This window comes from Fukomys damarensis, unplaced genomic scaffold (assembly GCF_012274545.1).
Source record: "Fukomys damarensis isolate Sample0158 unplaced genomic scaffold, DMR_v1.0_HiC HiC_scaffold_25, whole genome shotgun sequence".
NCBI lineage: Eukaryota > Metazoa > Chordata > Mammalia > Rodentia > Bathyergidae > Fukomys > Fukomys damarensis.
Window position 1 is genome coordinate 16,560,912 of NW_022900937.1, and position 12,340 is coordinate 16,573,251.

At 56.4% G+C, this 12,340-nt stretch overlaps 1 protein-coding gene across 1 annotated transcript; it reads right to left on the bottom strand.

Annotated features, from left to right (window-relative positions):
- Positions 1–6,707: 6,707 nt before the first annotated feature.
- On the bottom strand, positions 6,708–12,340 carry Pif1 (PIF1 5'-to-3' DNA helicase; the record flags this gene model as incomplete). The annotated part of the gene is made up of 12 exons (XM_010641293.2): positions 6,708–7,367; positions 7,541–7,732; positions 8,371–8,516; positions 8,635–8,722; positions 9,516–9,622; positions 9,876–10,015; positions 10,535–10,641; positions 10,721–10,835; positions 10,933–11,086; positions 11,355–11,480; positions 11,565–11,697; positions 12,257–12,340. Coding segments are annotated over 12 exons (1,452 nt in total), but the record flags the coding sequence as incomplete, so codon positions are not given.

Sequence of the window (12,340 nt, forward strand, 5' to 3'; positions counted from 1 at the left end):
TGCTTTTTTTTTTTGTAACAGGAATTGAACTCGGGTCCTTGTGCTTGCAAGGCAGGCAGCAGAACCACTGAGCTAAATCCCTGACACTGAGCTACATTTTTTTTACTCATTTCTTTTTTATTTTGAGACAGGATATCCCTGAGTCACTAAGTTTCCAAGGTTAGGCCTGAATTCAAGATCCTCCTGCCTCAGCATCCTGGGGTGCTTGGATTACAGATGTGTGCCATCACACCAGGCTGTGGGGGCAGTTTATGAGGGGAGCCAGGCAGCAGGAGATATTGGAGGGATCTTGGGGGCTGTGAGGTAGGCCTGGGCCAGGGCAGGATCCTGGAATACAAGTCTGTGGGACAGCTAGGTACTGCAGCGCTGTCACCTAGGTGAGCACAGGCGGCCAGGCTAGGGCCTCACCCTCCCCTCCCTGTCCCAGCCCCAGGTAGCTGGGCACAGGAAAGGGCCAGCTGGGGGCTCAGGGGCCCAAGGAGTACGCAACCGCCCGGCCAGTTGGCAACCTGATCTGTAAAGGATCCAATGTCTGCTCTTGAACTTCCAGCCTGTGCTGCTCCAGTAGAAAGAGGTAGAAAGACCAGCATGGCCTGGCTCCTGATCAAGGTCCCTGCTGCAAATCACACACTGTCCCAGGCACAGGAGAGCTGGCAGAGAGGGGGAGAAAGCCCTAAACTCAGAGCCTGCCCTCCTGGATTTCAGACCCTTCTGTTCCTCCTCATTATGTGCCCTGGACAGGTCTCTGGGCCTCTGTGAGCCCTAGCACTTCCACTGTCCTCTCATTGGGTGTCAGCCCTGCCTCAGAGCCTCCACTTCCCTGGCTGGTCCCTCGATGGTCCCTTTCCCTGGGCGTGTGTCCCTCCAGGACCCTGTTGGGGCTGCAGTGTGGCACTGAGGGGGCCTTTTTCCCCCTCCAAGAGGTTTGAGCCAGTTGGAAGCTGGGGGGCACAGCTCACTTAGGGAAAGGTGTTCTTGCCTGCTCCCCGTCCTCTGAGAGGTATTGGGTCCCCCTTTGCCAGAGCTCAGGGGGGCTGCTTCCGCTCAGCCCTGAGCCCAGCTGGGCCGAGGAGCACCGCTTTGCCTTAAATAGGCATGGAGCTTGGCGCCCGGCTGGGTGAGGGAGGGGCTGCGGGTGGACAGCGTGGAGCCTGGCAGGGGAGAGACATTCCCACTGAGCACAGCCCGGTGAGTGGGCAGGACAGGCCTTCAGGACACAGCCCGGTGCTGTGACATCCAGCCCACTGTGGTCCCCAGACTTTGCGGTTCCTACCCTCTGGGTGCCCCTGCTGTCCCCCAGCCCTGGGTGTAACTGGACACCCTACTCACTCCGCACTTTTCATGGATACTGGGCTCTGCTTACTGAACCCAGACTGGCAGGAAGAGGGTGAGGGTCAGGGTGGGCAGCTTCAGGAGGGAAGGGGTGGAGGGGCAGGCTGCACCCAGACACACTCAAATGCGCGTGCACACACTCCCCCGCGCCTCCCCTCCCATCACAGTGGCCTTCCCAGCCTGGCCCTTCCTAACCCCAAGATTGGGGTGCTAGTTAGGTCTCAGCAGGTGATGTACCTTGCTATAATTGAGGGTTGTGATCCCATCACTCAGGAGGCTGAGGCGGTAGGATGATTGTAAGTTTGATGCCAGCCTGGACTACATAACAAGACCCTGTCTCAGAAAGAGAAAAGAAAAGGAGTTGTGCGCGTGGGACTCAAGAACAAAGCCGGGGGCAGGCAGTTAGGTCCCTCTTTGAAGGCCCTGAGCCCCAAGGCCAGGCGCCCCACCCTGTTCCCATCCTGAGCTGCATTTGCAGCTCTGGGTCCCCTCTGTTTTGGGTAGAAGATGGGGGTAGGCAGAGGAAGGAAGAGGTGTGGGGATGACAACTGCCCTGACCAGGACCTCTTGTTTCTTTTTTATGGTTGTTGTTGTTTTTGGTACCAGGGATTGAACTTGGGACCTTATGCTTGCCCTGAAGGCGGCAGAACCACTGAGCTAAATCCCCAGCCCAGGACCTCTTGTTTCTTGGGAAGACAGAGACCCGGTCTTCTGCTTGGTCCCTGGCCAAGGTGGGTGGGTGTGGCCTTGTCCTCCCCCGGAGACCCGATGGGGAGAAGGCTTGGGGGGCAGGGGACTGTCACCCTCTCACACCCTGCTGTTCTCCAGAGGCTGAGGAGGGGACTGTGACTGAGGCCAGTAGGAGCTCACCTTGATGCTCTGACTTCCCTGGCCAACTGTTGCCCCCACTTTGCTGATGATGAAACCAGGCAGAACCTTAGGGTCAGTCAGGAAGTGGAGCTAGTATTTCTTTGTTTTTGTTTTTTGAGACAAAAACACTGTGTAGTTCAAGCTGGCCTTGAACTCACTATGGAGCCCAGGCTGGTTTCCAGCTCATGGTGAACCTCTTGCCTCAGCCTTGGGAATGCTGCGATTACCTGCATGTGCCACTGCTGCTTAGGAGCCAGCATTTCGGTGCAGGAGTCTGGCTGGCTGTAGGGCTTTTGACCAGCTTTGCAAAACCTCAGAACCCTGTATTGGGACTGCAGCTCCAAGGCGCTGCACCATCGCGGATTCTCTCCATCACTTTGGATACTGGTTCCTGCCCTTCCCTAAGACACCAGCAGACTCTCTGGAAACCTCTTCCAGAGGAGCCTGGGAACCAGGCTTCCAGGCTTGGCCTAGCGACCCTTTGGCGCCACCTAATGGTCACTGCTGGGTGGGTGCTTGGGAAGCCAGAAGAAAGCTATCCTGGACCCCAGCAAGGGTGTGGTCTGTGGCTAGCAGAGCCTTGCTGTGGCTGGGGAAGGAGTGCCCGTCTGAGCAGGTATAAATGTTCCCCACCTTCACAGTACCTGACTGACACTGTCTTTTATCATTTTACCTTTTTTTTCTTTTTTTGGCACTAGGGATGGGACCCAGGGCTTCATGCCTGTTAGGCAAGCACTGTACCACTGAACTATATCTCTAGCTTTTTTTTGTTTTTTCTTAATTTTTAGAGCCAGACATGGTGGCACACACTCTGATCCTAGCAATGGAGAGGCCGAGGCAGAAGGATTACCATGAGTTAGAGGCCAGCCCAGGCTACATAGAGACAGGGTCTTGTTTTGTAGCTCGGTCTGGCCTTGAACTCAATGCAAGCCTCTTTTCCACTGCCTCCCCAGTACCAAGATGACAGATGTGTACCATTGTGCCTAGCTTATACATTATTTTGAGGCAAGGTCTCACTAAGTTGCCCAGGCTGGGTTGGAACTTGTGATCCCATTACCTCAGCCTCTCAAGAGTGCTAAAATTACAGGTTGTACCACTGGCTTGGCTTCAGGATCATCTGAGGCTGTGCCCCGGACCTCTGTCATCAAGCCCCAGCCCAAAATGGTCTCTTCTGAGTGTAGACTAGCTGTCCACCATGTCTGTCTCCAGCTCCTCTCCCTGTAAGCTCCTGTACAGCCCCTGTGGTGGGAAGGAAGAGGAGACAGAAAACCCCAAGAAGAGGAAGGGACAGAGGCAAGAGTATTCTCTGGTAGGTGCGGGTCTCCTAGCCGCAGCCCTCTGCACAGTTCCACATGCTGGGCTGAGTGGGTGCTCAGAGCACATGCCTGTCGTCGGGGCCCCTCACGAAGCTGAAGCAAAAGGATCTCAAGTTTGAGGCCAGTCCAGGAAATTTAGGGAGACCCAGTCCAAAAATAAAAAAGGCACTGGGCGTGATGGCTGCATGCCTGTAATCCAAGCACTGGTGGGAGGATCGCCACAAGTTGGAGGCCACCCTGGGCTACATAGTGAGTTCAAGGCCAACCTGAACTCTGTCTCATAAATAAATAAATAAAATTTAGAAGTTTTGAGGATGTGGCTCATTGATAAAGTAGTCCTGGGTTTGATCTGCAGTACTGGGAGGGAAAAAAAGAATAAAGCAAGGGCCATCCTCCTGCCTCAGTCTCCTGAGTGCTTGGATTACAAACCTGGGCCATCCAGCCCAGCAATTCTGTTAGTTTCTATCTACATTGTCACCTCAAAGTCTCATGAGTTTGAGGCAGGGCTTTGGGAAGGTGACTGGATCCGAGGGCACTCACTCCTCAGTGCATCTGTGCCCTGGTGAGCTCATGGCTGTGTGCTGTTAGGAGGTGAGGGCCTGTCTGGAAGGGGAGCCTTGGGGGTATATCTCCCTCCTCAGCTCCTCCTTCCACTCTGCTTCCTGCCTGCCTCTGCCAGCCCTTCCTCCTTTCCTCAGGGCCAGCCACCCCCGACTGAATCCCCAAGACCATAGGCCACCTGCCGTAACCTCTCTTTGAAGTCCTGGGTGATGGTGCCTGTGCTGGTGTTGGGAAAGCTGACTACCATGCAGTGTTTCCAGGGTTCACTTCCTAGAGGGGGTCATGCTGGGTGAAGGAGATGCAGAAAGAAGGGGCACCAAAGAGACTGGCAGAGGCACCTGGCCACTGGGTCCCCTGGGAGAACCCCAGAGAAGTGGCAGGGCTGCAGAGGGTTCCTCCCCTACGTGCTTGTGGACACTGCTCCATGCAGGAATGGCAGCCACCAGAGGGGCTGGAGAGGGGCACCGGGAGCCTCCACCTAGGCTGATCTGGGGTTCCTTCCATCCTGGGGATACAAGGTTAGGGTTAGATGAGATGTGAAAGAAATACAGGGCCGTGAAGTTCTCCCATAGCTGCCTGAGGGGCTGGAATGCCACACTCCCCATGGGGAACACATCTGCAGTTCCCTCAGCCATCTGCCCATAGCTCTAGGGGTAACAGGAGTCCCCCAGCAGGAGCTCTGGTCCCTCTCCCATCTGTATGCATGTGGGATAATGAGTTCAGACCCAGGGCCTCTGCACTGAGGTACAGCCCCAGCCTTTTTCATTTTTGTTGTTATTGTTACCAGAGATCGAACTCAGGACCTTGCACTTGAGAGGCAGGCGGTGGCACTTCTGAGCTAAATCCTTGGGCCCCTTTTTAATTTTTTGAGGCAGGGTCTAAGTCACTAAATTGCTCAGGCTGGGCTCAAACTTGGGATCCTCCTTCCTCAGCCTCCACACCTGCTCCATCTGCGCCATGATGGTACATCTAGCCTCTTGCCAGTGGATGAAAACACTCCAAGGACAGAGGTCAGGCAGCTACACACCTGCCCGCAGGCCTGGGCTGAGGGAGGAAGGAGGTGGCAAAGTCAGTGTCCAAGCAGAAGCAGAGGACCTGCTGGCCTGGCTGCCCCAAAGACTACCAATGCTACCGGGTTTGATCTGTTTCCCAGCCTGGTTTCCAGGTCTTCATATCGATTCTGGTTTGCCATTACTGTGTCCTCCCTGCCGTCAGTCATCCTGGGACAGTTTCTCTTATCCATGAAGCTGCCCAGCTGTGCACACTGCCACACTGGATGGTCCCCAGCTGCGTGTGGAGTGAGTAGGTGCCACCCGATGGCAAGTGCACTCAGCCGGGCTAGGAGGACTGAGTGGTGTGGGGACTGGGAACCTTGGCCCACCTAGCATCACCATAAAGACCCACCCACACGCCTGTAAACCCAGCACTCTGGGAAGTTGAGGCAGAATCACAAGTTTGATTTCAGCCTGGGCAATTTAGTGATTTTGTAAGACCTTGTCTCAAAATACATTGTTTTTTTGAGACAGGGTCTTACCATGTATCCCAGGCTGGCCTCAAACTCACAGGGATCCTCCTGCTTCAGCTTTCTGAGTGAGCATTATACTTGTGCTCCACCAAGCCCTGTTTCCTTTTTTTTAAAAACCTTTTTAAAGACAGGGTCACATTAAGTTGGTCAGGCTGGGGCCACCCTTGTGATCTTCCTGCCTCTTGCCTCCCAGGGCTCTGTGATCATTGCCATCCTATTTTTTGATGAACTGAAGGTGGTTTGTGGATGACTTTCTCCCCACAATGACCAGGCCGGAGTCCTGACAAAGCCCAAATGGAGGAGAGCTCTGTTGCGTCCATATCTGTCAGATGATGGTGACTCCTGTGTCATTTCATTGTTAGTCACCAGCATCAACCACCTCAGCTTCCCGAACCGCCAGTGCCTGTGACGTCAGTGGGGCTTCAGTCCCGTCCTGGACATGAACACACTGCTAGGATGGGGAGGAGGCAGAGACATGGTACTCACAGTGCACAAGTTTATTTGTCCCAAATAAATACAACCTGAGAACATCCATCCAGTTCCCCAAACACTACCCCTGGCCCCCAAAGCAGCTGGTGCACGCTCTGCAGGGTTTGCAGCCTGAGCTCTATTGGGCTCGGGTGCCTGCTGGGGGCTGTGATGTGCTGAGCTTCTCCTGGGTGGAACCCAAGTTCCTGTCTCTTCTGCTCCCTTCCAGGTCTCTGCTATGGTTTTGAGTTTGTCCCCTATGGGTTTAGACACTGGCAGCTTGGTTCCAGTGTGATGCTCTGAGGTGGCAAGACAGAGACTGGCGCAGAAGTTACAGGGTCATGCCTTCAGGGCTGTTGCCGGCCCACGGTGAGTCAAGTCTGCTAGGACTGATTGTTATAAAAACAGTGAGCCAGGCCCCTCTGTCTCCTGCTTATTTAATTTTTGGTGGTACCAGGGATCGAACTCAGGACCTTATGCTTGTGAGGCAGGTGTGGTGCCACTGAGCCTAATCCCTGGCCCTTCTTAATTTTTGTAGTACTGAGGGCTGAACCCAGGACATTTGCACTGAGCTACATCCCAAGCCCTTTTTAAGTTTTTGAGACAGGGTATCACTAAGTCTTTAAGTTGCCCAGGCTAGATCCTCCTGCCTCAACCTCCCAAGCTCAAGTGTGCATCACCATGCCCATCTTATCTCTGCTTCTTGGCTTGCATGCCTGTGACCCTGCTCAAATGCACCCTTACCCCGTGTACCTTATGGCCCAAGGTCCCACCAGAGCCAAGCAGTGCAGGCCCCATACTCTTGACCTTTGAGAACTGTGTACTAAGTTCTTTGTAATATTCCATACCCTCTGGTATTTTGTTACAGCAACAGGAAACTCATAAACACAGCTCCCTGCAGGAGGCTGCTGCTCCCAAAGCAGCTCTTTATACGAATGCCTTCTGCAGCCCAGAGAGATACTCACAACACCCCTTGGCTCTGTGTCCAGGCCTTGCACACAGCTTGTCCTCTGGCACCAGGTACCAGCCCAGGCCCATTTCCAGAGGGCACAGATAGGGTGAATTCTGAACCTGGAAACAGCTCCCCAGGACAGGGACAAACTGAGACCGAGCTGGAAAGTGGGCAGGAAGCACTATCCAACTCTGCCTGGATGTCCCTGAGGAATGGAGAAAGGAGACTGGGTCCCCCCAGTTTTCCCCAGGATGGGCACCCATCTCCCCTTTGCAGCAGGGACTCAGCGGTTTGGGTCCATGTTCTCCTGGTCAGAGGCTGGTTCCTCCTCATCCGGGGACTCCTGGATCAGAGCCAGAAAGCCTGGTTACACTTGTGCTGTTCCCAAGGCCACAGCCTGGGACTGTATCTTTCCTGTTGCCTCCACCCAGGAGCCAGCAGAGGGCGCTGCTGTCCAGGGCTGTCCTGGGCCTCCCATCTTCCTTCGGTGCCCAGCCCTGGGTGACTCCCTCTTACCAGCCCAAGGCCCCTGCTCCGCCGAAGGGTAGCATAGAAGTGCAGCACACGCGCATCACAGCGGACCACCAAGGGGTCAAAGTCCAGAACTCGCAGGCCCTGCAGGCTGCGGGCCCGGGAAAGGGCCACATATGCCTGCCCACTGGCAAACACCCGGCCCAGGGAGATCTCCACACAGTCCAGAGACATGCCCTGGGGGCAGGGACAGGGCAGAGCCGGCTCAGCATGAAGTTCCCCACATCCAGGAGCCCCATCCTCCTTTGCCAGCCCAGCCCCTGCCCCTGAATTTCTGCCTCAGCCAAGTTTTAGCAGAGAGAGAGACACTCATAGCAGATGGATCTAAATACGAAGGTGTGGGGCAAGGACTGGGATGGGGCAGGCAGGCTGTAAGTTCCACGCCAGCCAGGGCTACAGAGGGAGTTCCAGGCCCACCTGACTACAAAATGAGACCCTGCCTCAACACAACAGTGATGGGCATGGTGACACACACCTGTGATTCCAGCACTGAGGAGGCTGAGGCAGGACTGCCTCGAGTTTGAGGCCAGCCTGGGCTACATAGTGAGTTCAAGGCCAGCCTGAACTACACAGCAAGACCCTGTATCAAAAAAAAAAAAAAGCAAGCAAGAAAAAAAAAGAGGAAAGAAAGAAATGGCCTATAATTCCAGCACTTGGGAGGTGAGGACTGTCTCAGGAGAGAGGGATGAGGAAGGAAGGCTGGTTTATCTGAGGGCAGGGGTGGGCAGTTACTCTATTCCTGATCTGCAACTTTCACCCCATGAAGCCTTCAAGCCCCTGCCCAAGCCTGTGCCGTGCTGCTGCCTGCTGGCTACCTGGCTCTTGTGGATGGACAGCGCCCACGCCAGCTGGAGGGGCAGCTGCTGCCGGCTGAGGACCTGGCCCCCGGTGGCCTGCACTGTCCAGCGGTCCAGGCGGACGACCTCGGTGATGCCGCACAGAAAGCGCACCCGGGGCAGCTCTGGGGAAGAAGGGCACCGCCGCCTCTCAGCCCAGCCGCAAGGGGCAATGGGGAGGGCAGGACCTTCAGGGTGACCCTGCTGTAACCCAGGCATGTGCCCATCCTGCCTGCCACTCACCTCTCCCTTCAGCCTCAAACCCCACTACCACCCCTCGGGCGCCGTTCACCAGGCCTCGCGATACCGCCAGGTTCTTCACCAGCATCACCTGTATGGGAACAGAAGGAGCGTGGGCGCCCTTCCTACCCCTGCTCATCTCCAGACCTCCAGCCAGTGCTGGCAAGGCTGAGGGCCAGGGACTGTCATAGAGGGGAACTGAGTCACAATCCATAGCTCTCCCATAGCTTCCCTTCCTGTCACAGGAAATGGCATTTGCTCTGTGTGCCTCGGGAGCAGGTGGCAAAGCCAGGAAGGTGACCTACGTCACAAGGCACATGGTGGTGCACGCCTGTAATCCCAGTACTTGGGAGGCTGAGGCAGGAGGATCATTGAGTTTGAGGCCAGTCTAAACTACAAAGCAAGACCCTACCTCAAAAAAATGGGGAAAAAAAAGCCAGATCTTTTATGGGGTCACAAAGCTCAAGAGGGGCCCTTCGTTCCTGCCACCCCTCACTCAGCCACGGTACCTCCCCTTGGGCACCCTCTGGTACCTTGAGCAAAGGCTTCCATTCTAACCAACTCCATCTTAGGAGGAGCACAACTCACCCATCTCTAAGGTGCCCTACCAAAGACAGCAGAGGAGAGAGGGAGTTCACTCCTATTTACTTATTTTTGTGGTACTGGGGATTAAACCCAGGGCTACCACTCTGAGCTACATCCCCAGCACTTTTAAACATTTTTTATTTTGAGATGGGGGCTCTCCCTACACTGCCCCAGGCTGAGTTTGAATTTGCAATCTTCCGGGAGTGCTTTGATTACAGGGTTGTGGCCACCACGTCCCTGGCCCACTCCCTATTTTAGAGACAAGGAGCTGAGCTGGAGGGAAAGAAAAGACCGCTCACCTGCGCACCCAGTTTCAGCCGCAGGAGCCGGCTCACAGGACACTGGGCATCCAGGGTCCGCGCTAGCTCAGGGTGGCTGTCCAGAGCCGCAAAGCTGTGCATCTCACCTGGAAACCACATGGGAAAATGGATTAGGAGTTGTGACTGGTTGGGCCTCCAGACACAAGATGAGCTGGGGGCATGGCGGGATACACGGGGGTATGGGATCAGCATCGCACCTCTTAAGGTCTCAGTTACATCTGCAAACCTGACAGCCGTGTTGGACACAGACTGAGGCCCTAGCTACCCCTGTGCATTCCCTGGCCAGGCTGCTGGGGCCATGCCCCTGGCGGCCCTGCCTAGCCCTGGCTCCCTGCTCACCTGGCAGCTCCTGAAGCCGTCTCTCATTGGTGAGTGCCACGTCATCCTGGTGGGTGCAGAGTCTCGTGGCCACGATGCCGTCTCGCTCCACCTTGTGGGCAGCTGTGGCTCTGAGCTGGCGGGTCACTTCATCAGAGCACCTGTGGGGTTGGGCTGTCAGGGCAGAGCTAACTGAACCCTGGGGGCAGCAGGGGTCATGGGCAGGTTGGCCTGAGCAGCTGACCTAGGGACGTCGAAAGAGCAGCACACATACATGTATTGCTCCAGGTTGGCCTTGACCTGGCAGTGATTCTTCTGCCTCAGCCTCAAGTGCTGGGATTACAGATGTGCGCCACCAGGCCCAGCTAAGGCTAACTGAGACCCGGGTTCAAGTCTCAGCTTGGCCGTGACTTTGGGTGAGTTACTTTGCCTCCTTAACCCCCACTTTCTGTATCTTTGAAATGGGGGTGCTAACAGTTCTGAACTCCTGTGTCTCACTCTGTCCATCCTGCCTTCTTCCCTGTAACCTGCTCTGTGCTGCCCTTGTGCTGTGTGACAGAGACTCAAACCTGAGGGAGGCTGGATCCCAGGGACCTTTGGAGCATGAAGCTCGCTATTCCCGTGTATCTAAAGGTGGCCAGGGTTCCCCTTCCTGAGCCCCGTCTGAGCTCCAGGCCCACCTGCCGAGCCTCACAGCCTGCAGAATGGAGATGAAGGCAGTGTCTGCCTGCCTCCACACCTCGGTCAGCTCCAGGGTCACAGGCACACACTTCCTCCAGCTCTTGGCCTGGTGGGACAGGGGGTGTGGATCAGGGAACAGTGTAGAACGCCGAGGACCAGGGAGCAGGGCCAGGGATGCGCTGTACCTGGAAGCAGAACCGAGGGGGCTGGGAGCCCTTAGTGACCGGAGGCAGCTGCAGGAAGTCCCCACAGATGATGAGCTGGATCCCTCCAAACGGCTTGTCCTGCTGTCGAACAGCTCTGTGGGGAGCAGGGGCTGCTGCAGGGGCTCGGTGGCCATTACTCCCGGGGAACCCAGATGTCAGCCTTCGTTGCTGCCCTCCCTGTGCACACTGACCTGGCCACGGCCTCCAGCTTATCAAACAGGTCTGCCTCCACCATGGAGATCTCGTCAATGACCAGCCGCTGACAGCTGAGCCAGGCCTGCCGCACCCCTGGCCTCTGGGCCAGAGCTACACACTGGGCCAGGGGGCCCTGGCCCGAGCCAATGCCTGTAAGTGACACCATTTAGCCCCGCCTGCCACTGCCAACCCTGACCTCCTCCCCTCCCTCCCACAGGCCTGCCTGGTTTGCTTTTTTTTTGAGACAGGGCCTGGCCATATAATTGAACTCACTATTATACACCTCAGGCTGGCCTCAAACTCATACTGATCTTCCTGCCTCAGCCACCAGTGCTGGGATCACAGGCATGCACCCCTATGCCCAGCTATTTTGCCCCCCTGGCTTGCCCTTAGCTCCAGCCCTGGGGTGTCCGCTCACCTGCAAAGGCATGGAGGGTGGTGCCCCCGATGTGGCAGGCTGCCACCCCTGTGCTGGCAGTGGCCACAGTGCCTGTGGGCGGCAGTAAGCCCAGGATACGCTTCAGCAGGTAGGACTTCCCAGTTCCTGGGCAGGGGGCAAAGTCAGGGTTGCCTGTGCCTCTGCCCTTGACCCAACCCCCACTGTCCCCCAGCCCCTCTCTGCCCCTACCTGCACTCCCCGTGAAGAAGACACTCTGGCCTTTCAGGACAACCCCCAGCACCGCAGCCTGCTCCTCTGACAGCTGTGGCTTTCTGGGTGGCAGGCTCAGCCGCTTCACCGGCAGTGGCCACCTGGGGGACTCCTGGGGGATGGGGTAACGGGGGGGCTGTCTCAGAGCCTCCTGGGCCTGTGTGCAGCACTGGCTTGGCAGCTCTCTGTCTGTCCTTTCTTTTGGCCCTGCTCCCTGGGCTGCAGCCTGGTTCACCTGGAGACACTGCCAGCCCCTGCTGGGGTCCAGGTGCCTGCTTGGGCCCTGAAAACCCGCAGTGTGTAGGTCTGGATCCTTCAGCTTCCTTCCCCTGGTTGTTCTTTCACCTGTCTGGCCCTGTTCCCCCACTTTCCTTCTCACTTCTCTTCCTATCACAAACCTGTCTTTTGGCGGACATAGTGGCCCACACCTGTAATCCCAATGCAGGAAGACTGCAAGTTTGAGCCCAACCTCTACTTTATAAGAGCCTCCAGACCCTCATCTCCTGTTCTCGATTGGCAGACTCAGGGATTATAAAAGGAAGAAGTGGCGACTCCCACATCCCTATCACACTCAGATGTCCCATGGCATCTCTGCAGCACCTGGCTTCTTCCACCTTCAAGGATGGAAAGTGGAATGCACCCACCTCAAAGGCACCCCTTTTTGTCCTCACCTTGCTGGGCTCGGCGGGGGACAGCTGTTCTGTAGGCGGCTTCTCGGGAGCGCGCGTGGCGGCCGCGCGCCGCAGCTCCTCGGG